At 45.8% G+C, this 27,281-nt stretch overlaps 1 protein-coding gene across 2 annotated transcripts in view; it reads right to left on the minus strand.

The window, feature by feature from the left end:
* Positions 1-27,281, minus strand: part of LOC110539043 (BAR/IMD domain-containing adapter protein 2-like 1) — an 80,176-nt gene that overhangs the window by 46,520 nt on the left and 6,375 nt on the right. For both annotated transcript variants that reach the window (XM_090197170.1, XM_090197171.1), the window contains 2 exons: positions 27,042-27,117; positions 26,699-26,785 (listed from right to left, as the gene is read on the minus strand). In XM_090197170.1, coding sequence (XP_090053296.1) covers positions 26,699-26,785; positions 27,042-27,117 — 163 coding nt within the window. The remainder of the gene's footprint in view (positions 1-26,698; positions 26,786-27,041; positions 27,118-27,281) is intronic.

Consider the following 27,281-nt stretch of genomic DNA (forward strand, 5'->3'; position numbering starts at 1 on the left):
CATCATGTCTATATCTGAGTAGCTACTAACCCATGGAGGAGTGTGTGAGCCCTGTGACTAGACCACTTCCTGGACTGTAGGCCTACACAGTATGACATCAACCTGGGTCATGTTCATTAGTTTTAAAACGTTTCCAGATGGAAAACTAAAATGAGCATTTCCAAGTATAGTCCCTCCTTGTTTCAGTGCGTTTTCTTCAGTTTGGTTCCTTTTTGAGCAGGAGCCAAGCTGGTCCTCCCTCTGATTAGGCCACCTCCTACTCTGTATGTCAGACTACACAGTAGGCTATATGATGTTCATCTGACGAAAGCTTTGACTGTCTGTCTGGAGAGAGATTTTCCATTCCATGTCACCCCAGGCTATAGGCTGTCTGTCCCACAGAGCTCGCAGAGAGACGTGGTCAGAAAGCTCTGATCAAACAACAACAGAGTAGTTTAATAATACAAAACAATAGACAGAATGTTCCATACTGGGACACAATGGCAGGGGAGAGGAGAGAGGGCAGAGGTCGAGTGGTTCAGTGCATTAAATACAGTAGTGATACACTATACAGGAAGAGAGCTTTAGTGTGGGACTGAACGAATGATGAACGAACTATACACTACTCATCCAGTATTTCCATATTATTCAACTGTGTTTGTTTACAGCAGGTAGTGATGGCTCTGCTCTGAGAGAAATACCCAGAGAGGAAAGTGCTGTTGTGACAGTATGTGACTGATCATTGATCAAACAAACCCAACCCAGGCGTTTCTGTATGGTTTGACATGAAGCAAGCTTTGTTCACTTACTGTTGAACATTGCATAATGAAGATGAGTCATAATCACATGACTACACATGAACAGTCCAATGCATTTCATTTCAACATCATTACATGTTCCAAGATAATACATCTGACTAAATGTCTCAATGTACCAACAATTAGTACACAGACTTATACATTTCATGAATGTTTTATTCACATGTTATGAATACATAAACTGCTGTGAAATGGTGGAACATACAAATAAACACTGTGTCATATGAGCCAGGCCCAGCTCCACTCATTATTAACCCCTGGATTACAATAGCTAAACACAGGCCCAGCTCCACTCATTATTAACCCCTGGATTACAATAGCTAAACACAGGCCCAGCTCCACTCATTATTAACCCCTGGATTACAATAGCTAAACACAGGCCCAGCTCCACTCATTATTAACCCCTGGATTACAATAGCTAAACACAGGCCCAGCTCCACTCATTATTAACCCCTGGATTACAATAGCTAAACACAGGCCCAGCTCCACTCATTATTAACCCCTGGATTACAATAGCTAAACACAGGCCCAGCTCCACTCATTATTAACCCCTGGATTACAATAGCTAAACACAGGCCCAGCTCCACTCGTTATTAACCCCTGGATTACAATAGCTAAACACAGGCCCAGCTCCACTCATTATTAACCCCTGGATTACAATAGCTAAACACAGGCCCAGCTCCACTCGTTATTAACCCCTGGATTACAATAGCTAAACACAGGCCCAGCTCCACTCGTTATTAACCCCTGGATTACAATAGCTAAACACAGGCGCAGCTCCACTCGTTATTAACCCCTGGATTACAATAGCTAAACACAGGCCCAGCTCCACTCGTTATTAACCCCTGGATTACAATAGCTAAACACAGGCCCAGCTCCACTCGTTATTAACCCCTGGATTACAATAGCTAAACACAGGCCCAGCTCCACTCATTATTAACCCCTGGATTACAATAGCTAAACACAGGCCCAGCTCCACTCATTATTAACCCCTGGATTACAATAGCTAAACACAGGCCCAGCTCCACTCATTATTAACCCCTGGATTACAATAGCTAAACACAGGCCCAGCTCCACTCGTTATTAACCCCTGGATTACAATAGCTAAACACAGGCCCAGCTCCACTCGTTATTAACCCCTGGATTACAATAGCTAAACACAGGCCCAGCTCCACTCATTATTAACCCCTGGATTACAATAGCTAAACACAGGCCCAGCTCCACTCATTATTAACCCCTGGATTACAATAGCTAAACACAGGCCCAGCTCCACTCGTTATTAACCCCTGGATTACAATAGCTAAACACAGGCCCAGCTCCACTCGTTATTAACCCCTGGATTACAATAGCTAAACACAGGCCCAGCTCCACTCGTTATTAACCCCTGGATTACAATAGCTAAACACAGGCCCAGCTCCACTCGTTATTAACCCCTGGATTACAATAGCTAAACACAGGCCCAGCTCCACTCGTTATTAACCCCTGGATTACAATAGCTAAACACAGGCCCAGCTCCACTCGTTATTAGCCCCTGGATTACAATAGCTAAACACAGGCCCAGCTCCACTCGTTATTAACCCCTGGATTACAATAGCTAAACACAGGCCCAGCTCCACTCGTTATTAACCCCTGGATTACAATAGCTAAACACAGGCCCAGCTCCACTCGTTATTAACCCCTGGATTACAATAGCTAAACACAGGCCCAGCTCCACTCAATCCCTGTCCCAGTGTGTGTCCTAAGACACTTCCACTCCCTGTCCCAGTGTGTGTCCTAAGACACTTCCACTCCCTGTCCCAGTGTGTGTCCTAAGACACTTCCACTCCCTGTCCCAGTGTGTGTCCTAAGACACTTCCACTCCCTGTCCCAGTGTGTGTCCTAAGACACTTCCACTCCCTGTCCCAGTGTGTGTCCTAAAACAGTTCCACTCCCTGTCCCAGTGTGTCCTAAAACAGTTCCACTCCCTGTCCCAGTGTGTCCTAAAACAGTTCCACTCCCTGTCCCAGTGTGTCCTAAGACAGTTCCACTCCCTGTCCCAGTGTGTCCTAAGACACTTCCACTCCCTTTCCCAGTGTGTGTCCTAAGACACTTCCACTCCCTGTCCCAGTGTGTGTCCTAAGACACTTCCACTCCCTGTCCCAGTGTGTGTCCTAAGACAATTCCACTCCCTGTCCCAGTGTGTGTCCTAAGACACTTCCACTCCCTGTCCCAGTGTGTCCTAAGACACTTCCACTCCCTGTCCCAGTGTGTCCTAAGACAGTTCCACTCCCTGTCCCAGTGTGTCCTAAACCACTCCACCTCTCTGAGTCTCCAGCCCCACCCTGCCCTGTGGGCTGTGGCTGACATACTCACCACAGTTCCACTCCCTGTCCCAGTGTGTCCTAAACCACTCCACCTCTCCGAGTCTCCAGCCCCACCCTGCCCTGTGGGCTGTGGCTGACATACTCACCACAGTTCCACTCCCTGTCCCAGTGTGTCCTAAACCACTCCACCTCTCCGAGTCTCCAGCCCCACCCTGCCCTGTGGGCTGTGGCTGGCATACTCACCACAGTTCCACTCCCTGTCCCAGTGTGTCCTAAACCACTCCACCTCTCAGAGTCTCCAGCCCCACCCTGCCCTGTGGGCTGTGGCTGGTATACTCACCACAGTTCAAACAACATCACTGACTAAAGGGCACCAGAACATCCTGGTAAATGTGTCCTTTGTCAGGACATGGAGAGAGAGAGAGGGAGGGAGTGTGGTAGATGAGACGGAAACAGATAGTGAGTGGGGTGGCACTAGGAGAAATAGGAAGGAGAGATAGAGCGAGAGGGGCCTGTGCAGGGAGAGAGAAAGCTCTGTGAAAGAAGCCTGTGCATGGCACCATGTTCAGACCCCTGACCTACCATTCAACTTATCCCATTGTTAGTGTCACTTAAATCCAAATATCTCTCACCACAAAATAATTCACCAGCAAAGTATCCATTGACAACACAGCTCCTTCATCTCAGCTAAACTGCTGCTACAATACTTTGAAAATGTAGCTCGCAATGTCCTACTGATTACCACGTTGACTTTTCGTATAACTAAGTTTCAAGAAGGAAAACGTTTTGATGCTGATCCTAAAACTAAAGTGGAGACTGGAAGGCATATATTTTGCAGTAACAACAACCCAACTAATAATTTGTTTATATGTAGTGTGTATGGACAGAATGTTGCCAAGCAACAAGTGTAGCACATGAGGATGTTTAAAACGTACTTATCAGCCTCAAGTGTCCCCCTTGCGTCGCCTCATTAACTAGCTTTTGAGGTAGACATACACAAAATAGTCCAAGTTGGTGAGGTGAAATGAAAAAAATAGAACATGGAAAAGAGGTGTGTGCATATGTATTCACCCCCTTCTCTGTGAAGCCCCTAAATAAGATCTGGTGCAACCAATTACCTTCAGAAGTCACATAATTAGTAAATAAAGTCCACCTGTGTGCAATCTAAGTGTGACATGATCTCAGTATATATGGGTTAATCTACATATACACCTGTTCTGAAAGGTCCCAGAGTCTGCAACACCACTAAGCAAGGGGCACCACCAAGCAAGACACCATGAAGCCCAAGGAGCTCTCCAAACAGGTCAGGGACAAAGTTGTGGAGAAGAACAAATCAGGATGGGTTATAAAAAAAAAAATCCAAAACTTTGAACATCCCACGGGGCACCATTAAATTCATTATAATTTTTTTTGAAAGAATATGGCACCACAACAAACCTGCCAAGAGAAGGCCGCCCACCAAAACTCATAGACCAGGCAAGGAGGCCATTAATCAAAGAGGCAGCAAAAAGACCAAAGATAACCGTGAAGGAGCTGCAAAGCTCCACAGAGGAGATTGGAGTATCTGTCCATAGGACCACTTTAAGCCGTACACTCCACAGAGCTGGGCTTTACGGAAGAGTGGACAGAAAAAATCCATTGCTGAAAGAAAAAAATAAGCAAACACGTTTGCTTATGGAAGAAGGTACTCTGGTTAGATGAGACTAAAATCGAGCTTTTTGGCCATCGAGGAAAACGCTATGTCTGGCGCTAACTCAACACCTAACATCATCCCACAGTGAAGCATAGTGTTGGCAGCATCATGCTGTGGGGATGTTTTTCCCCATCGGCAGGGACTGGGAAACTGGTCAGAATTGAAGGAATGATGGATGTGCTAAATACAGGGACACTTTTGATGGAAACCTGTTTCAGTCTTCCAGAGATTTGAGACTTAGACAGAGGTTCACCTTCCAGCAGGACAATGACCCTAAACATACTGCTAAAGCAACACTTGAGTGGTTTAAGGGGAAACATTTAAATGTCTTGGAATGGCCTAGTCAAAGCCCAGACCTCAGTTCAATTGAGAATATGTGATATGACTTAAAGATTGCTGTACACCAGCGGGCCCATCCAACTTGAAGGAGCTGGAGCAGTTTTGCCTTGAAGAATGGGAAAACATCCAAGTGGCTAGATGTGCCAAGCTTATAGAGACATACCCCAAGAGACTTGCAGCTGTAATTGCTGCAAAAGGTGGCTCTACAAAGTATTGACCTTGGGGGGGTGAACAGTTATGCACGCTCAAGTTCTGTTTTTTTCATCTTATTTCTTGCTTATTTCACAATAATAAAAAAATTGCATCTTCAAAGTGGTAGGCATGTTGTGTAAATCAAATGATACAACCCCCCCCAATAAAAAAACAAACATTTTAATTCCAGGTTGTAAGGCAACAAAATAGGAAAAATGCCAAGGAGGTTGAATACTTTCGCAAGCCACTGTAAATGGTAAAGATATTGAACATTTGAAGATTTGAAAATTGCCAAAGTTATTCCCCTCTATAAATCTGGGGATCCAATATATTTTACAAATTATCACCCAATATCTTTACTACCATGTTTTTCTAAAATTCTAGAAAAATTGGTGTATAAGAGAATGTTGAATAAACACTATTCTATACGAGCACCAATACGGTTTTCATAAAAACTACTCAACAGTTTGCAACAGCCCTTAACAATGTATACACACTTGGCATCTTTTTATATTTATCGTTTGACATGGTTGATGAAATATTGCTTTCTAAATTACATTACGGTTTTCATGAATATACAGTGCATTCGAAAAGTATTCAGACCCTTTGACTTTTTCCAGATATTGTTATGTTACAGCCTTATTCTGAAATGGATTAAATCGTTTCCCCCCCCTCATCAATCTACATGCAATACCCCATAATGACAAAGATAAAAACAGGTTTAAAAAAAACGTAAATATCACATTTACATAAGTATTCAGATCCTTTACTCAGTACTTTGTTGAAGCACCTTTGGCAGTGATTAGAGCCTTGAGTCTTCTTGGGTATGACGCTACAAGCTCGGTACACCTGTATTTGGGGAGTTTCTCCCATTCTTCTCTGCAGATCCTCTCGAGCTCTGTCAGGTTGGATGGGGAACGTCGCTGAACAGCTATTTTTAGGTCTCTCCAGAGATGTTCTATCAGGTTCAAGTCCGGGCTCTGGCTGGGCCACTCTAGGACATTCAGAGACTTGTTCAGAAGCCACTCCTGCGTTGTCTTGGCTGTGCGCTTAGGGTCGTTGTCCTGTTGGAAGGTCTACCTTTGCCCCAGTCTGAGGTCCTGAGCGCTCTGGAGCAGGTTTTCATCAAGGAGCTATCGGTGCTTTGCTCCGTTCATCTTTCCCTCGATCCTGGCTAGTCTCCCAGTCCCTGCCACTGAAAAATAAAGTTCTGAACCTATATACATTTTACAGACACAGTATATTTTATTAGTTATCTTTAGTTTTTAGTACCACCCTTCAGCTCCACTTAACCCCTCCCATCTATCTCTGTACACCATCCATTTTCTATTTGCCATATATTTTTTGACTGTGCTGTGATGGTTCACAAACGTTCTGAACCCTTCTATTCTCATAGTGTCTACAGACTGTAAATGAAGGATTTTTGTTGTTGTTGCTAAAAGTATTATATTATTAATCGATTGACTATGACTTTTCAAATCACCCAGTACTGCACTTCTTTTGTTGTTGTTGGTGCAAATAAATAAAACCTCAAGCCTAAACCTTCTGGAGTCGACTCCCATTTCTGAGTATCGAGATTAGATTCCGCCAGGAATTGACTCCTAAGATTCAGTATTTTTGGAACGCAGGAGACTGTATTTGCCATATTTCCGAACACTCGCATCTTTCATTGTGAGCTAGCAAGGGACAGAGATAGAGGGGAGGGGCACAGTATAAGCAGGTCGGCCATCAGGCAGACGGAGTCAGAACCATGTACTAGGCCTATTTACAGCTGAAGTCGGAAGTTTACATACAGTTGTGGCCAAAAATTTTGGCACCCTTGCCTTGCCAGTAACTCACAATTTTCTCTAAAAATAAGTTGAAATTGAACAAAGTATTTGATATCCACAATTATTTATTTTACTGTTAATATTACAGAACCTTTGTTTTTGATTCAGAACTTAATATATCCATTTAACTCAGAAAATAAAACAGGAATGGCATTGACAAAATTATTGACACCCTAGACTTAATATTTGGTAGCACTGCCTTTGGTCAAAATAACTGCAATCAAGCCCTTCCTATAACCATCAATGAGCTTCCTGAACCTTTGTACTGGTAGTTTGGCCCACTCCTATTGTGCAAACTGCTCCAGTTCTCCCAGATTTGAAGGGTGCCTTTTCCCAACTGCTGTTTTGAGACCTCTCCACTGGCCACTTTAGAACAGTCCAGTGTTTTGTCTTGAACCATTGGGTGCTTATTGAAGTGTGTTTGGGGTCCATATGTTCTGCTGGAAGACCCTTGGACGGAGACCCAGCTTTCTGACACTGGGTCTGACATTGCGCTCCAAAATACCTTGGTATTCTCCTGATTTCATGATGCCATGTACATGTTCAAGGAACCCAGCGCCAGAGGCAGCAAGCAACCCCAAAACATCACTGACCCTCCTCCATGTTTGACTGTAAGGAAGGTGTTCATTTCTTTGAAAACTTCATTTTGTTTTCTGTAAACATAGAGATTGTGTGCTTTACCAAAAAGCTCTATTTTGGTCTCATCTGTTCACAGGACATTTTCCCAGAAGGGTTTTGGCATGTTCAGGTGTGTTTTGTCAAATTGCAGCCGGGCTTTCTTATGTCTTTCTCACAGCAGTGGGGTCCTCCTGGGTCTCCTACCATATAACCCCCTTTCATTGAGTTGGTGGCGGATGGTGCTAGTTGAAGCTGTCGTACCTTGTGTCTGAAGATCAGCTTGAATTTGTGTGGTAGTTGATCAAGGTGATTTCTCCACAATTCAAACAATCCTTCGCTGCACAATTCCATCAAGATCTCTCTTGCAGCCACCTCTAGGGAGGTGGGCGACAGTGGTGTGGGCCACAAACTTCTTGATAACATTATGTACGGTGGAAACAGGAACATCAAGGTCTCTGGAGATGGACTTGTAATCTTGTGTCTGACCTCAGATAATTCTCTGGTTCTCTTTCTTTTGTCCATGCTCATTCCAGTACACACAGTTAAACAAAACAATGAGTCATTTTCTCTATTTAAACTGCTTTAATATGTGATTTTTATACTGCAGGCACCTTCAACTCACCACAGGTGAGTTCAATTCCAAAGTAAATGAGAATCATCTGCTTGAAATCTAATAATTTCCAACTACTTCTAGAAGGTGCCAATAATATTGTCCAGGCCATTTTAGGATTTCTTTGTGGAATTAGCAAAGATTCAGTAAATTATTCAATTTCTTTTGTTTTGTTCAACTGCACACCGAAGACATACATATGTGGATACCAAAATATGTTTTAATTTCAACAGTTTTCTGGATGAAATGCTGCATTGTTTGAAAAAAGTGCAGGGGTGCCAATATTTTTGGCCACGACTGTACACTTAGGTTGGAGGCCTTAAAACCCTATTTTCAACCACTCCACAAATTTCTTGTTAACAAACTATAGTTTTGGCAAGTCAGTTAGGATATCTACTTTGTGCATGACAAAAGTCATTTTTCCAAAAACTGTTTACAGACAGATTATTTCACTTATGATTCACTGTATCACAATTCCAGTGGGTCAGAAGTTTACATACACTAAGTTGACTGTGCCTTTAAACAGCTTGGAAAATTACAGAAAATGTCATGGCTTTAGAAGCTTCTGATAGGCTAATTGACATAATTTGAGTCAATTGGAGGTATACCTGTGGATGTATTTCAAGGCCAACCTTCAAACACAGTGCCTCTTTGCTTGACATCATGGGAAAATCCAAATAAAATCAGCCAAAATTGTAGACCTCCACAAGTCTGGTTCATCCTTGGGAGCAATTTCCAAACGCTTGAAGGTACCACGTTTATCTGCACAAACAATAGTACGCAAGTATAAACACCATGGGACCACGCAGCCGTCATACCGCTCAGGAAGGAGACGCGTTCTGTCTCCTAGAGATGAACGTACTTTGGTGCAAATCAATCACAGAACAGCAGCAAAGGACCTTGTGAAGATGCTGGATGAAACAGGTACAAAAGTATATCAACATAGCCTGAAAGGCCGCTCAGCAAGGAAGAAGCCACTGCTCTGAAACCGCCATAAAAAAGCCAGACTACGGTTTGCAACTGCACATGGGGACAAAGAACATACTTTTTGGAGAAATGTCCTCTGGTCTGATGAAACAAAAATAGAACTGTTTGGCTATAATGACCATCGTTATGTTTGGAGGAAAAAGGGGGAGGCTTGCAAGCTGAAGAACACCATCCCAACCGTGAAGCACGGGGGTGGCAGCATCATGTTGTGGGGGTGCTTTGCTGCAGGAGGGACTGATGCACTTCACAAAATAGACGTCATCATGAGGACGGAAAATTATGTGGATATATTGAAGCAAAATCTCTAGACATTAGTCAGGAAGTTAAAGCTTGGTCGCAAATGGGTCTTCCAAATGGACAATGACTCCAAGCATACTTCCAAAGCTGTGGCAAAATGGCTTAAGGACAACAAAGTCAAAGTATTGGAATGGCCATCGCAAAGCCCTGACCTCAATCCCATAGAAAATGTGTGGGCAGAACTGAAAAAGCGTGTGAGAGCAAGGAGGCCTACAAACCTGACTCAGTTACACCAGCTCTGTTAGGAGGAATTTGCCAAAATTCACCCAACTTATTGTGGGAAGCTTGGGGAAGGCTACCCGAAACGTTTGACCCAAGTTAAACAATTTAAAGGCAATGTTACCAAATACGAATTGAGTATATGTAAACTTCTGACCCACTGGGAATGTGATGAAAGAAATAAGAGCTGAAATAAATCACTCTACTATTATTATTCTATATTCTTAATATAAAGTGGTGATCCTAACTGACCTAAAACTGGGAATTTTTACAAGGATTAAATGTCAGGAATTGTGAAAAACTGAGTTTAAATGTATTTGGCTAAGGTGTATGTAAACTTCCGACTGAATGTATTTGGCTAAGGTGTATGTAAACTGTGTCGCAAATTTGGAATGCTGTATCTCCCAATTTCTTGGCTTGCAACTTCAGTGAAGCAGGACCTATCTATCATCAATCAATCAATAGGCTAAGATATTCTACAGGCAACAGACCGAAGACTGAACACACACTTGCATCATTACCAAAAAGAAAGAGCAGGGGTGTAATCATTAGTGCAAACAGATAGTTGCCATTGGATAAATTCAGGTAGGTCCTTCTCAGTTTCGTTCCGTTTGCTTCCGTTCAGAAACGTTTTGCAACAGAATCAGTGTAATGAATACGCCCCAGGCAAACCAGCATGAGGGAGAGAGAGGAGAGGGCAGACAGAAAGAACCATGGGGCGCATATGTCTTTGTAATCTGCATCTTGCAATGTCTTGTCATGCATCCCTCGCAAATACACCTAAGTAGTTGTTGTACTTCAACTACACAACTTTCCCCTAGGCCTTTATTGCCTATTGCCTAGTTAGTCTATAAACAGAAAATAATGTGTTTGTGATAACAGCACCGTGATTTTGTGGGTGAAAAAACAAAACATCACTTTTCGGTAAAGGGTTTTTCACAACATTAAGAAACCCCTAAATGGTACCTTATTCCATATGTAGTGTACTTTCTGGGGAATAGGGCCCTATGGGGGCAGCAGGTAGCCTAGTGGTTAGCGCGTTGGGCCAGTAACCGAAAGGTTGCTAGATCGAATCCCCAAGCTGACAAGGTAAACATGCCATTCTCCCCCTGAACAAGGCAGTTAACCCACTGTTCCTAGGCTGTCATTGTAAATAATAATTTGTTCTTAACTAACTTGCCTAGTTAAATAAAAAGGTAAAAATAAATAAAAATAATAAATGGGACATAGGCTAATTTCAGTAGCAGCCATAAACAGAAAGATTACGTGGGACTATTCCAGGATAAGGATACTATTCTGTGTTGAGGAGATTGGATCAGTAATGGCTGCAGGAAACAAATGCAAATTAGACAGATGACTGTACATCAATATGACTGCAGTGCTCAGTGATACTCATTATAGGTTAGGATGGGAAGTCTTGAAACAGTCACTGGCTTTCTAAAATAAAGCAACATGAATACATCATTTGTTTGAGCAGATTGGTGTCCAGGCAAGTTGAACAAGTTACATTTTTGAAGTCTTTGTCCCAAAGTGTTTGTCCCAAAACATAACTTAGACAACTATATACACTGAGTGTACAAAACATTAAGGACACCTGATCTTTCCATGACAGACTGACCAGGTGAATCCAGGTGAAAGCTATGATCCCTTATTGATGTCACCTGTTAAATCCACTACAATCAGTGTAGATGAAGGGGAGGAGAGGTTAACAAAGGATTTTTAAGCCTTGAGACAAGTGAGACATGGATTGTGTATGTGTGCCATTCAGAGGGTGAATGGGCAAGACAACATATAAGTGCCTTTGAAAGGGGTATGGTAGTAGGTGCCAGGTGCAACGGTTTGTGTCAAGAACTGCAATGCTGCTGGGTTTTTCACACACCAGTTTCCCGTGTGTCTCAAGAATGGTCCACCACCCAAAAGACATCCAGCCAACTTGACACAATTGTGGGAAGCATTGGAGTCGACATGGGTCAGCATGTGGGTGTCCCTGTGGAACACCTTCGGCACCTCGTAGAGTCAATGCCGAGACGAATTGAGGCTGTTCTGAGGGAAAAAGCGGGTGCAACTCAATATTAGGAAGGTGTTCCTAATGTTTTGTACACTGTGTATATTTAAGCAATAAGGCCCGGGGGTGTGTGGTATATGGCCAAAATACCACGATAAAGGGCTGTTCTTATGCACAAAGCAATGCAGAGTGTCTGGATACAGGCCTTAGCCATGGAATGAATATTGGCCATATATCACAACCCCCTGAGGTGCCTTATTGCTATTATAAACTGGTTACCAACGTAATTAGAGCAGTAAAAATACATGTTGGTATACAGTCTGATATACCACGGCTGTCAGCCAATCAGCATTCAGGGCTCGAACCACCCAGTTTATAATCTGCAGTATGCAATAGAGAAATAATCAGAATTTACATCTGATAACATCTGGAATGTACACACAAACACACTCACTCCAAGTTGTTTGGGAAAAAAGCATCTCTATGCTTGCATGCAAATCGTCCCACAGTCCCTCCGATGTTTTTGACTGCAGGGAAAAGAATCCTAGCATCAACAGCAGGTGCCACCTGACACATTGCAAAACATGGGTTATCTAAATGGGTTGTTAGCCATTCAAAATAATGGAGCAGACGGCAGTGTGTGTGTGTGTGATGGGACAGTGGGAACGTTCCCCAATGTTGTCCCAGCGAGACAACATCCTACTTCACAACACTGGGGTGGACAAAGGCACCATCTGGACGGGCCTTCAGATAACCTGTCCATACATGGTGACAGGACAGAATAGGAACGCTGTCCCAATGCTGTCCAAAAACAAAACTACATTTTTCACAGTGAGACTAACAACTTGCCTCACATCACTGGTTGAGAAGGAGCTGCCTGGCAGACACATGAGAGGTGACACTGTGCATTGCTGCACTTCCGTTTACTTCTCGAGTTTCAAACCATCCAGAGAGTTGGGTTACATCTCAGAGACAGTGAGACAGAGAGTTGGGTTACATCTCAAAGACAGTGAGACAGAGAGTTGAGTTACATCTCAGAGACAGTGAGACAGAGTTGGGTTACATCTCAGAGACAGTGAGTTGGGTTACATCTCAGATACCGTGAGACAGAGAGTTGAGTTACATCTCAGAGACAGTGAGACAGAGAGTTGGGTTACATCTCAAGAGACAGTGAGACAGAGAACAGAGAGTTGGGTTACATCTCAGATACCGTGAGAAAGAGAACAGAGTGTTGGGTTACATCTCAGAGACAGTGAGACAGAGAACAGAGAGTTGGGTTACATCTCAGAGACAGTGAGACAGAGTTGGGTTACATCTCAGAGACAGTGAGACAGAGAACAGAGAGTTGGGTTACATCTCAGAGACAGTGAGACAGAGAGTTGGGTTACATCTCAGAGACAGTGAGACAGAGAGTTGGGTTACATCTCAGAGACAGAGAACAGAGAGTTGGGTTACATCTCAGAGACAGTGAGACAGAGAGTTGGGTTACATCTCAGAGACAGTGAGACAGAGAGTTGGGTTACATCTCAGAGACAGTGAGACAGAGAGTTGGGTTACATCTCAGAGACAGTGAGACAGAGAGTTGGGTTACATCTCAGAGACAGTGAGACAGAGAGTTGGGTTACATCTCAGAGACAGTGAGACAGAGAACAGAGAGTTGGGTTACATCTCAGAGACAGTGAGACAGAGAGTTGGGTTACATCTCAGAGACAGTGAGACAGAGAGTTGGGTTACATCTCAGAGACAGAGAACAGAGAGTTGGGTTACATCTCAGAGACAGAGAACAGAGAGTTGGGTTACATCTCAGAGACAGTGAGACAGAGTTGGGTTACATCTCAGAGACAGAGAACAGAGAGTTGGGTTACATCTCAGAGACAGAGAACAGAGAGTTGGGTTACATCTCAGATACAGTGAGACAGAGAGTTGGGTTACATCTCAGAGACAGTGAGACAGAGAGTTGGGTTACATCTCAGAGACAGTGAGACAGAGAACAGAGAGTTGGGTTACATCTCAGAGACAGAGAACAGAGAGTTGGGTTACATCTCAGAGACAGAGAACAGAGAGTTGGGTTACATCTCAGAGACAGTGAGACAGAGAGTTGGGTTACATCTCAGAGACAGAGAACAGAGAGTTGGGTTACATCTCAGAGACAGAGAACAGAGAGTTGGGTTACATCTCAGAGACAGAGAACAGAGAGTTGGGTTACATCTCAGAGACAGAGAACAGAGAGTTGGGTTACATCTCAGAGACAGAGAACAGAGAGTTGGGTTACATCTCAGAGACAGTGAGACAGAGAGTTGGGTTACATCTCAGAGACAGAGAACAGAGAGTTGGGTTACATCTCAGAGACAGAGAGTTGGGTTACATCTCAGAGACAGAGAACAGAAAGTTGGGTTACATCTCAGAGACAGAGAACAGAGAGTTGGGTTACATCTCAGAGACAGAGAACAGAAAGTTGGGTTACATCTCAGAGACAGAGAACAGAGAGTTGGGTTACATCTCAGAGACAGTGAGACAGAGAGTTTGGTTACATCTCAGAGACAGTGAGACAGAGAGTTGGGTTACATCTCAGAGACAGTGAGACAGAGTTGGGTTTCATCTCAGAGACAGTGAGACAGAGAGTTGGGTTACATCTCAGAGACAGTGAGACAGAGTTGGGTTCCATCTCAGAGACAGTGAGAGAGAGTTGGGTTACATCTCAGAGACAGTGAGACAGAGAACAGAGAGTTGGGTTACATCTCAGAGACAGTGAGACAGAGAGTTGGGTTTCATCTCAGAGACAGAGAACAGAGAGTTGAGTTACATCTCAGAGACAGTGAGACAGAGAGTTGGGTTTCATCTCAGAGACAGTGAGACAGAGAGTTGGGTTACATCTCAGAGACAGTGAGACAGAGAGTTGGGTTTAATGATATTAAGAACAGTAAGGCCTACTGTGTCTTGTTCAACCCTCCATCTTCATTAGGTCAACTGTGACAGTGACTGCTAGCAATGTCAACCAGAAAAGGTCATGAGTCCGGGTGTTTGGCTTCCTGGATGAAAGAATGAAAGGACAGTCCTTCATGCTGACATTTGAACCCTGGAGGTGGAGGGAGGAAGCAGGAGAGGGAGGGAGGGGAGGAGGTGAACGTGGAGGGGAGAAGCAGGAGAGGGAGGGAAGGAAGGTATGTGTCAATCCTCCACTGACTCTCAAGAGTCTCTGGTTTCTGGGCTGATCAGCTCAGGTTTCTCTGTGGCAGCTCAGTAGACTCCAGATATTCCACAGGTTACAGAGGCATGGAGGGAGGTCTTACTGACGCAGAGACTGCTGCAACTCAAGGTTTATCAGGCTCCGATAGGAAGGCTCTCGCAACATGCACCCTTCTCATTGACCGACCGGTAGGGCATTGGTCCTTACAGCTTTTCCATGAATTTCGACTTTAACGTTGCAAGATAAAGGCTGAGGAAATAGGACTTAGTGGTTATGGGCCGACACTCAGAACTTTTTACATACAGGACCTGGAAAGGAGTAGTTGCTGCCATATTCATTTCCCAATATGACAATGCTCAACTCAATAGAAGTCAATGCAGGAACTTAAGATGTGAAAGATCATTTCCACTTTTAGTTAGAGTACATGCCCAGTTCAATTCCTGAATCGATGTTATTTATTTTACCTTTATTTAACTAGGCAAATCAGTTAAGAACAAATTCTTATTTTCAATGACGGCCTAGGAACAGTGGGTTAACTGCCTGTTCAGGGGCAGAACGACAGATTTGTACCTTGTCAGCTCAGGGATTTGAACTTGCAACCTTTCGATGTACTGTAATTCAAATAGAGAGGGCCTCAACTTTGGATCATACTGTACATTAAATCAGAGTTCTTTGTATTGATCGCATTGGTTCTGACAAGCCAGTTGGTGAAGAGTAAAGCCAGGGTAAAGCCACATTGTTCTCAGAGGCAGCTGCATGTGGTGGTCACTGGTCAAGCATTACAGAGCGGTCTGCTATACAGTACATTAAGGAAAGTATTCAGACCCCTTCACTTTTTCCACATTTTGTTACCTTAAGGTCTTATTCTAAAAATAATTAAATGTTTTTAAAAAATCCTCATCAATGTACACACAAAACGCCACAAAGACAAAGCGAAAACAGGTTTTCAGAAATGTTAATTCAAATTATTTCAAAATAAAAACAATAAATACCTCATTTACATAAGTATTCAGACCCTTTGCTATGAGACTCAAAATTAAGCTCTGATGCATCCTGTTTCCACTGATCATCCTTGAGATGTTTCTACAACTTGATTGGAGTCCATCTGTGGCAAATTCAATTGATTGGACATGATTTGGAAAGGCACACACCTGTCTATATAAAGGTCCCACAGTTGACAGTGCATTTCAGAGCAAAAACCAAGCCGTGAGGTTGAAGGAATTATCCGTAGAGCTCCGAGACAGGATTGTGTCGAGGCACATATCTGGGGAAGGGTACAAAAAAATGTCTGCAGCATTGAAGGTCCCCAAGAACAGTGGCCTCCATTATTCTTAAATGGAAGAAGTTTTGAACCACCAAGACTCTTCCTAGAGCTGGACGCCTGGCCAAACTGAGCAATCGGGGGATAAGGGCTTAGGTCAGGGAGGTGACCAAGAACCCTATGGTCACTCTGACAGAGCTCCAAAGTACCTCTGTGGAGATGGGAGAATATTCCAGAAGGACAACCATCTCTGCAGCACTCCACCAATCAGGCATTTATGTTAGAGTGGCCAGACGGAAGCCAAGGCACATGACAGCCTGTTTGGAGTTTGCCAAAAGGCACCGAAAGGACTCTCAGACCATGAGAAACAAGATTCTCTGGTCTGACGAAACCAAGATTGAACTATTTGGCCTGAATGCCAAGCGTCACGTCTGGAGGAAACCTGGCACCATCCCTACGGTGAAGCATGGCGGAGGCAGGATCATGCTGCAGGGATGTTTTTCAGCAGCAGGGAGACTAGTCAAGATTGAGAGAAAGATGAACAGCGCAAAGTACAGCGAGATCCTTGACGAAAACCTGCTACAGAGCGCTCCGACTGGGGTGAAGGTTCACCTTCCAACAGGACAAGACCCTTAGCACACAGCCAAGACAATGCAGGAGTGGCTTCAGGACAAGCCTCAATGTCCTTGAGTGGCCCAGCCAGAGCCTGGACATGAACCAGATCGAACATCTCTGGAGAGACCCGAATATAGCTGTGTAGTGATGCTCCCCATCCAACCTGACAGAGCTTGAGGATCTGCAGAGAATAAATATAGGTATGCCAAGATTGTAGCATCATACCCAAGAAGACTCGAGGCTGTAAGCTTGTAGCGTCATACCCAAGAAGACTCCAGGCTGTAAGCTTGTAGCGTCATACCCAAGAAGACTCCAGGCTGTAAGGTTGTAGCGTCATACCCAAGAAGACTCGAGGCTGTAAGCTTGTAGCATCATACCCAAGAAGTATTGTAGTGTCATACCCAAGAAGACTTGAGGCTGTAAGCTTGTAGCATCATACCCAAGAAGACTCCAGGCTGTAAGCTTGTAGCGTCATACCCAAGAAGACTCCAGGCTGTAAGCTTGTAGCATCATACCCAAGAAGACTCCAGGCTGTAAGCTTGTAGCGTCATACCCAAGAAGACTCCAGGCTGTAAGCTTGTAGCGTCATTCCCAAGAAGACTCGAGGCTGTAAGCTTGTAGCGTCATACCCAAGAAGACTCGAGGCTGTAAGCTTGTAGCGTCATACCCAAGAAGTCTCGAGGCTGTAAGCTTGTAGCGTCATACCCAAGAAGACTCGAGGCTGTAAGCTTGTAGCATCATACCCAAGAAGTCTCGAGACTGTAAGCTTGTAGCGTCATTCCCAAGAAGACTTGAGGCTGTAAGCTTGTAGCATCATTCCCAAGAAGACTCGAGGCTGTAAGCTTGTAGCATCATACCCAAGAAGACTCAAGGCTGTAAGCTTGTAGCATCATACCCAAGAAGACTCGAGGCTGTAAGCTTGTAGCATCATACCCAAGAAGACTCGAGGCTGGGCATCATACCCAAGAAGACTCGAGGCTGGGCATCATACCCAAGAAGACTCGAGGCTGGGCATCATACCAAGAAGACTCGAGGCTGTAAGCTTGTAGCATCATACCCAAGAAGACTCGAGGCTGTAAGCTTGTAGCATCATACCCAAGAAGACTCGAGGCTGGGCATCATACCAAGAAGACTCGAGGCTGGGCATCATACCCAAGAAGACTCGAGGCTGGGCATCATACCAAGAAGACTCGAGGCTGTGATCGCCGCCAAGGGTGCTTCAACAAACTACTGAGTGAAGGGTCTGAATTCTTATGTATATGTAATATTTCAGTGTTTAATTTTTTACAAATATATGCATATTTGCAAAATTGTCAAAAAACCTTGCTTTGTCATTATGGGGTAGTGTGTGCAGATTGATGAGGAGAAAAAAATATTTAATACATTTTAGAATAAGGCTTTAATGTAACAAAATGTGGAAAGAATCAATGGGTCTGAATATTTTCTGAATGCACTGTATATAAACAGCTGTACTCACACGCAGTGCTCTGGGTTAACAGCCTTCATTAGGCTAGATTAGACACATACCAGAGGACTCTATACACCCTGCACCTTTTCCCTGACTGTCCCCGACTCAGACACACAGGGGGAGGATTAGGGCCAGCGGTCAGTGTGACTCAGCTGGGTGGAGAGGTCAAAGCCTCACCTATAACAGACACATACCCAGAACTGCTACTGACTGCCTCTGACTGGGTTCTCTAGCAATCCTTTATTTTGATTTCCCCTTAGGGGAAGTTCTATTGAATTCAATTGTACACTATTAAAAGAACTGGACAATGGAAACAAATACTGGGTTGCTGTTACTGCTGCGGACAAAGGCAAAGCAGCGGAGGGTAGTTGCAATGGAGGACAGCAGAACCCCTAAGAACACAGCTTTACCAGAGACAGCAGAACCCCTAAGAGCACAGCTTTACCAGAGACAGCAGAACCCCTAAGAACACAGCTTTACCAGAGACAGCAGAACCCCTAAGAACACAGCTTTACCAGAGACAGCAGAACCCCTAGGAACACAGCTTTACCAGAGACAGCAGAACCCCTAAGAACACAGCTTTACCAGAGACAGCAGAACCCCTAAGAACACAGCTTTACCAGAGACAGCAGAACCCCTAAGAGCACAGCTTTACCAGAGACAGCAGAACCCCTAAGAGCACAGCTTTACCAGAGACAGCAGAACACCTAAGAAAACAGCTTTACCAGAGACAGCAGAACCCCTAAGAGCACAGCTTTACCAGAGATAGCAGAACCCCTAAGAACACAGCTTTACCAGAGACAGCAGAACCCCTAAGAGCACAGCTTTACCAGAGACAGCAGAACCCCTAAGAAAACAGCTTTACCAGAGACAGCAGAACCCCTAAGAGCACAGCTTTACCAGAGATAGCAGAACCCCTAAGAACACAGCTTTACCAGAGACAGCAGAACCCCTAAGAGCACAGCTTTACCAGAGACAGCAGAACCCCTAAGAGCACAGCTTTACCAGAGATAGCAGAACCCCTAAGAACACAGCTTTACCAGAGACAGCAGAACCCCTAAGAGCACAGCTTTACCAGAGACAGCAGAACCCCTAAGAACACAGCTTTACCAGAGACAGCAGAACCCCTAAGAACACAGCTTTACCAGAGACAGCAGAACCCCTAAGAGCACAGCTTTACCAGAGACAGCAGAACCCCTAATAACACAGCTTTACCAGAGACAGCAGAACCCCTAAGAGCACAGCTTTACCAGAGATAGCAGAACCTATAAGAACACAGCTTTACCAGAGACAGCAGAACCCCTAAGAACACAGCTTTACCAGAGACAGCAGAACCCCTAAGAGCACAGCTTTACCAGAGATAGCAGAACCTATAAGAACACAGCTTTACCAGAGACAGCAGAACCCCTAACAGCATAGCTTTACCAGAGACAGCAGAACCCCTAAGAGCACAGCTTTACCAGAGACAGCAGAACCCCTAATAACACAGCTTTACCAGAGACAGCAGAACCCCTAAGAACACAGCTTTACCAGAGACAGCAGAACCCCTAAGAACACAGCTTCACCAGAGACAGCAGAACCCCTAAGAACACAGCTTTACCAGAGACAGCAGAACCCCTAAGAACACAGCTTTACCAGAGACAGCAGAACCCCTAAGAACACAGCTTTACCAGAGACAGCAGAACCCCTAAGAACACAGCTTTACCAGAGACAGCAGAACCCCTAAGAGCACAGCTTTACCAGAGACAGCAGAACCCCTAAGAGCACAGCTTTACCAGAGACAGCAGAACCCCTAAGAACACAGCTTTACCAGAGACAGCAGAACCCCTAAGAGCACAGCTTTACCAGAGATAGCAGAACCCCTAAGAACACAGCTTTACCAGAGATAGCAGAACCCCTAAGAACACAGCTTTACCAGAGACAGCAGAACCCCTAAGAGCACAGCTTTACCAGAGACAGCAGAACCCCTAAGAGCACAGCTTTACCAGAGACAGCAGAACCCCTAAGAGCACAGCTTTACCAGAGATAGCAGAACCCCCTAAGAACACAGCTTTACCAGAGACAGCAGAACCCCTAAGAGCACAGCTTTACCAGAGATAGCAGAACCCCTAAGAACACAGCTTTACCAGAGACAGCAGAACCCCTAAGAGCACAGCTTTACCAGAGACAGCAGAACCCCTAAGAACACAGCTTTACCAGAGACAGCAGAACCCCTAAGAACACAGCTTTACCAGAGACAGCAGAACCCCTAAGAGCACAGCTTTACCAGAGACAGCAGAACCCCTAATAACACAGCTTTACCAGAGACAGCAGAACCCCTAAGAGCACAGCTTTACCAGAGATAGCAGAACCTATAAGAACACAGCTTTACCAGAGACAGCAGAACCCCTAAGAACACAGCTTTACCAGAGACAGCAGAACCCCTAAGAGCACAGCTTTACCAGAGATAGCAGAACCTATAATAACACAGCTTTACCAGAGACAGCAGAACCCCTAACAGCATAGCTTTACCAGAGACAGCAGAACCCCTAAGAACACAGCTTTACCAGAGACAGCAGAACCCCTAAGAGCACAGCTTTACCAGAGACAGCAGAACCCCTAATAACACAGCTTTACCAGAGACAGCAGAACCCCTAAGAGCACAGCTTTACCAGAGATAGCAGAACCCCTAAGAACACAGCTTTACCAGAGACAGCAGAACCCCTAAGAACACAGCTTTACCAGACACAACAGAACCCCTAAGAGCACAGCTTTACCAGAGATAGCAGAACCTATAAGAACACAGCTTTACCAGAGACAGCAGAACCCCTAAGAACACAGCTTTACCAGAGACAGAAGAACCCCTAAGAACACAGCTTTACCAGAGACAGCAGAACCCCTAAGAACACAGCTTTACCAGAGACAGCAGAACCCCTAAGAGCACAGCTTTACCAGAGACAGCAGAACCCCTAAGAACACAGCTTTACCAGAGACAGCAGAACCCTTAAGAGCACAGCTTTACCAGAGACAGCAGAACCCCTAAGAGCACAGCAGAACCCCTAAGTGCACAGCTTTACCAGAGACAGCAGAACCCCTAAGAACACAGCTTTACCAGAGACAGCAGAACCCCTAAGAACACAGCTTTACCAGAGACAGCAGAACCCCTAAGAACACAGCTTTACCAGAGACAGCAGAACCCCTAAGAACACAGCTTTACCAGAGACAGCAGAACCCCTAACAGTGTAGCTTTACCAGAGACAGCAGAACCCCTAAGAGCACAGCTTTACCAGAGACAGCAGAACCCCTAAGAACACAGCTTTACCAGAGACAGCAGAACCCCTAAGAACACAGCTTTACCAGAGACAGCAGAACCCCTAAGAACACAGCTTTACCAGAGACAGCAGAACCCCTAAGAACACAGCTTTACCGGAGACAGCAGAACCCCTAACAGTGTAGCTTTACCAGAGACAGCAGAACCCCTAAGAGCACAGCTTTACCAGAGACAGCAGAACCCCTAAGAACACAGCTTTACCAGAGACAGCAGAACCCCTAAGAACACAGCTTTACCAGAGACAGCAGAACCCCTAACAGCATAGCTTTACCAGAGACAGCAGAACCCCTAACAGCGTAGCTTTACCAGAGACAGCAGAACGCCTAAGAGCACAGCTTTACCAGAGACAGCAGAACCCCTAACAGCGTAGCTTTACCAGAGACAGCAGAACCCCTAACAGCATAGCTTTACCAGAGACAGCAGAACCCCTAACAGCATAGCTTTACCAGAGACAGCAGAACCCCTAACAGCATAGCTTTACCAGAGACAGCAGAACACCTAACACAGTGTAGGCTGGTGAGGGGAGGACAGCTCATAACAAGGGCTGGAAAGGAGAACATGGAAACCATGTTTGATGTATTTGATACCATTTCACCGATTCCGCTCCAATCACTACCACGAGCTCGTCCTCCCCAATTAAGGTGCCACCAACCTCCTGTGCCCTAACATCATAGCCTTACCAGAGACAACAGAAGACCTTACAACATTATTTTCCTAATGTTTTTATATTTTTATAGTGATTTATCAGGGTGTGCTGCAGCATCTATGGTTTTACTACAGCAGCAACCAGCTGAGGTGCTGCAGCACCCCTACATCCCACAGCTATGGTTTTACTCCAGCAGCAACCAGCTGAGGTGCTGCATCACACCTACATCCCACAGCTATGGTTTTACATCAGCAGCAACCAGCTGAGGTGCTGCATCACCCCTACATCCCACAGCTATGGTTTTACTCCAGCAGCAACCAGCTGAGGTGCTGCAGCACCCCTACATCCCACAGCTATGGTTTTACTCCAGCAGCAACCAGCTGAGGTGCTGCAGCACCCCTACATCCCACAGCTATGGTTTTACATCAGCAGCAACCAGCTGAGGTGCTGCAGCACCCCTACATCCCACAACTATGGTTTTACTCCAGCAGCAACCAGCTGAGGTGCTGCAGCACCCCTACATCCCACAGCTATGGTTTTACTCCAGCAGCAACCAGCTGAGGTGCTGCATCACCCCTACATCCCACAATTATGGTTTTACTCCAGCAGCAACCAGCTGAGGTGCTGCAGCACCCCTACATCCCACAGCTATGGTTTTACTCCAGCAGCAACCAGCTGAGGGGCTGCAGCACCCCTACATCCCACAGCTATGGTTTTACTCCAGCAGCAACCAGCTGAGGTGCTGCAGCACCCCTACATCCCACAGCTATGGTTTTACATCAGCAGCAACCAGCAGAGGTGCTGCAGCACCCCTACATCCCACAGCTATGGTTTTACTCCAGCAGCAACCAGCTGAGGTGCTGCAGCACCCCTACATCCCACAGCTATGTTTTTACTCCAGAAGCAACCAGCTGAGGTGCTGCAGCACCCCTACATCCCACAGCTATGGTTTTACTCCAGCAGCAACCAGCTGAGGTGCTGCAGCACCCCTACATCCCACAGCTATGGTTTTACTCCAGCAGCAACCAGCTGAGGTGCTGCATCACCCCTACATCCCACAGCTATGGTTTTACTCCAGCAGCAACCAGCTGAGGTGCTACAGCACCCCTACATCCCACAGCTATGGTTTTACTCCAGCAGCAACCAGCTGAGGTGCTGCAGCACCCCTACATCCCACAGCTATGGTTTTACTCCAGCAGCAACCAGCTGAGGTGCTGCATCACCCCTACATCCCACAGCTATGGTTTTACTCCAGCAGCAACCAGCTGAGGTGCTGCATCACCCCTACATCCCACAGCTATGGTTTTACTCCAGAAGCAACCAGCTGAGGTGCTGCAGCACCCCTACATCCCACAGCTATGGTTTTACTCCAGCAGCAACCAGCTGAGGTGCTGCAGCACCCCTACATCCCACAGCTATGGTTTTACTCCCGCAGCAACCAGCTGAGGTGCTGCAGCACCCCTACATCCCACAGCTATGGTTTTACTCCAGCAGCAACCAGCTGAGGTGCTGCAGCACCCCTACATCCCACAGCTATGGTTTTACTCCCGCAGCAACCAGCTGAGGTGCTGCAGCACCCCTACATCCCACAGCTATGGTTTTACTCCAGCAGCAACCAGCTGAGGTGCTGCATCACCCCTACATCCCACAACTATGGTTTTACTCCAGCAGCAACCAGCTGAGGTGCTGCAGCACCCCTACATCCCACAGCTATGGTTTTACTCCAGCAGCAACCAGCTGAGGTGCTGCATCACCCCTACATCCCACAACTATGGTTTTACTCCAGCAGCAACCAGCTGAGGTGCTGCAGCACCCCTACATCCCACAGCTATGATTTTACTCCAGCAGCAACCAGCTGAGGTGCTGCAGCACCCCTACATCCCACAGCTATGGTTTTACTCCAGCAGCAACCAGCTGAGGTGCTGCAGCACCCCTACATCCCACAGCTATGGTTTTACATCAGCAGCAACCAGCAGAGGTGCTGCAGCACCCCTACATCCCACAGCTATGGTTTTACTCCAGCAGCAACCAGCTGAGGTGCTGCAGCACCCCTACATCCCACAGCTATGTTTTTACTCCAGAAGCAACCAGCTGAGGTGCTGCAGCACCCCTACATCCCACAGCTATGGTTTTACTCCAGCAGCAACCAGCTGAGGTGCTGCAGCACCCCTACATCCCACAGCTATGGTTTTACTCCAGCAGCAACCAGCTGAGGTGCTGCATCACCCTACATCCCACAGCTATGGTTTTACTCCAGCAGCAACCAGCTGAGGTGCTACAGCACCCCTACATCCCACAGCTATGGTTTTACTCCAGCAGCAACCAGCTGAGGTGCTGCAGCACCCCTACATCCCACAGCTATGGTTTTACTCCAGCAGCACCCCTACATCCCACAGCTATGGTTTTACTCCAGCAGCACCCCTACATCCCACAGCTATGGTTTTACTCCAGCAGCACCCCTACATCCCACAGCTATGGTTTTACTCCAGCAGCACCCCTACATCCCACAGCTATGGTTTTACTCCAGCAGCACCCCTACATCCCACAGCTATGGTTTTACTCCAGCAGCACCCCTACATCCCACAGCTATGGTTTTACTCCAGCAGCACCCCTACATCCCACAGCTATGGTTTTACTCCAGCAGCAACCAGCTGAGGTGCTGCAGCACCCCTACATCCCACAGCTATGGTTTTAGTCCAGCAGCAACCAGCTGAGGTGCTGCAGCACCCCTACATCCCACAGCTATGGTTTTACTCCAGCAGCAACCAGCTGAGGTGCTGCAGCACCCCTACATCCCACAGCTACGGTTTTACTCCCGCAGCAACCAGCTGAGGTGCTGCAGCACCCCTACATCCCACAGCTATGGTTTTACTCCAGCAGCACCCCTACATCCCACAGCTATGGTTTTACTCCAGCAGCACCCCTACATCCCACAGCTATGGTTTTACTCCAGCAGCACCCCTACATCCCACAGCTATGGTTTTACTCCAGCAGCACCCCTACATCCCACAGCTATGGTTTTACTCCAGCAGCACCCCTACATCCCACAGCTATGGTTTTACTCCAGCAGCACCCCTACATCCCACAGCTATGGTTTTACTCCAGCAGCACCCAGCTGAGGTGCTGCAGCACCCCTACATCCCACAGCTATGGTTTTACTCCAGCAGCACCCAGCTGAGGTGCTGCATCACCCCTACATCCCACAGCTATGGTTTTACTCCAGCAGCAACCAGCTGAGGAACTGTAGCAGAAATTCCACTCAAAATAGGTTCTGTATGCTGCTCGTGTGTGACAGTTGTTGGATAAATACGATAGCCTACATAACCACTAGCGAAAATACACACGCACCAATTTAAATCAACTAAATTATGCAAATCAACCTGTAAACTAACAAGCGTGACATCAAATGTGTTTACATGGACTGGTATTTCCACCAATAAAAATTTATACTGAATATTGTTCTTTCTCCCTGTCAATTTGGCCAGCAACAATTGTATTTATTGTCTTTTCATTTATTTTATTGTCCAAAAGCCAGCAATTACCAGCTAATGGAAAACATGACACACACACACAGCTTTCATGACATTTCTGGACTTTTTGGTGTACAAATTTGATCATTAAAAATCCTATTTTCCTAACACCTAATCCCAAAACCCCTAACCCCAAAACCCCTAACTCTTAAGCTTAAAATAGCATTTGAACAAATTCAGGACATTCAGGTGAATTGATAGGACATTGAGGTCCTGATAATGTAGAAAAACAAGTATAGCTCAGTCTTACTGTGCAGCAGGATTTAATCAGCAGCTTTCCCCAGCGCAGCAGGGAAGCCCAGACAGTACCACAGACACAGACACAGACACACACACACACACACACACACACGCTGGGCTGCAAATGAGCATCCAGATTCAGGGGACAGATGTGGATCCTTGCTGTGCTAAAGTGTATTGGTGTGATCACTGGGCAGAGCAAGTCAAATCAGTGCAGTTTTCCTCCATGGGATTGAATCCCCGTTGGACGTGTAGTATATTTTAGGTGTATGGGTGCCACTTTACTGGAGCTATTGTCTGGCTGGTGACCACGTTGGAGTAGAACTCATGTACATACAGTACAGTCCAGCCAAAGCTCAGCTCCACAGCTGGGTTTGAGGGAGGCATTGGGATGGGAGGGACTATTGGCACCATCCCCCTCGCCAAGGGGACAGGTGATGAATCTACGAAGATCAATAAGAGATCCAAAAGAGGTCGACCAAGGGTCTCAATAGAGTTAAATCTGAGACGTTCAGATATGGACTGTAACATGGCCAGAGAGGTAAGACTTACCCAACTCCCTGGAGACAGGAGAGACCGCAGCATTCTCTCCGATCTTAGAGACCGCATCAAAGTACACCTTTCCAGCCAGGCTCATCGCTGTAAAAAAACAAGTATGGCTTTACTAAATGTGGAAGTGCAGAGTGTAAAAGAACTACTACACAAGCACCCTGAATTTAAAATCAGACCTACTGTTTATTATACACATAGATCTTTCAACAGTGAACCCCTCTATGACTAATGCATGAGATAACTGAAGATAAATGTTGGTCAGAGACACGTTCTGGTAACCAAGTAACCTGCCATGGCAATAGCATACAGAACAGGACAGTTCAGCAATAAGACGGCTGCTCACCTGCCACTGATTTCTCATAGCTCTTCCCCAGGTTGACCAGGTTCCTGAGCCCAGGGTTGAACTGTTCCATTACATTCTGGGAAGAGGAGAGAAGATGGGTAGTTGGGTTAAATGGGGTCACTGTCACATCAACATGAGATATTCTCAGCCTTTTCTCACTTTCTCTCTTTAGTGTTTGTTAGTGAGTGAGTGAGTGAGTGAGTACACCATTCACACGCCTACAGAGGGTGGGACTCAGAG

This window comes from Oncorhynchus mykiss, chromosome 13 (assembly GCF_057628025.1).
Source record: "Oncorhynchus mykiss isolate SJ-2025 chromosome 13, ASM5762802v1, whole genome shotgun sequence".
NCBI lineage: Eukaryota > Metazoa > Chordata > Actinopteri > Salmoniformes > Salmonidae > Oncorhynchus > Oncorhynchus mykiss.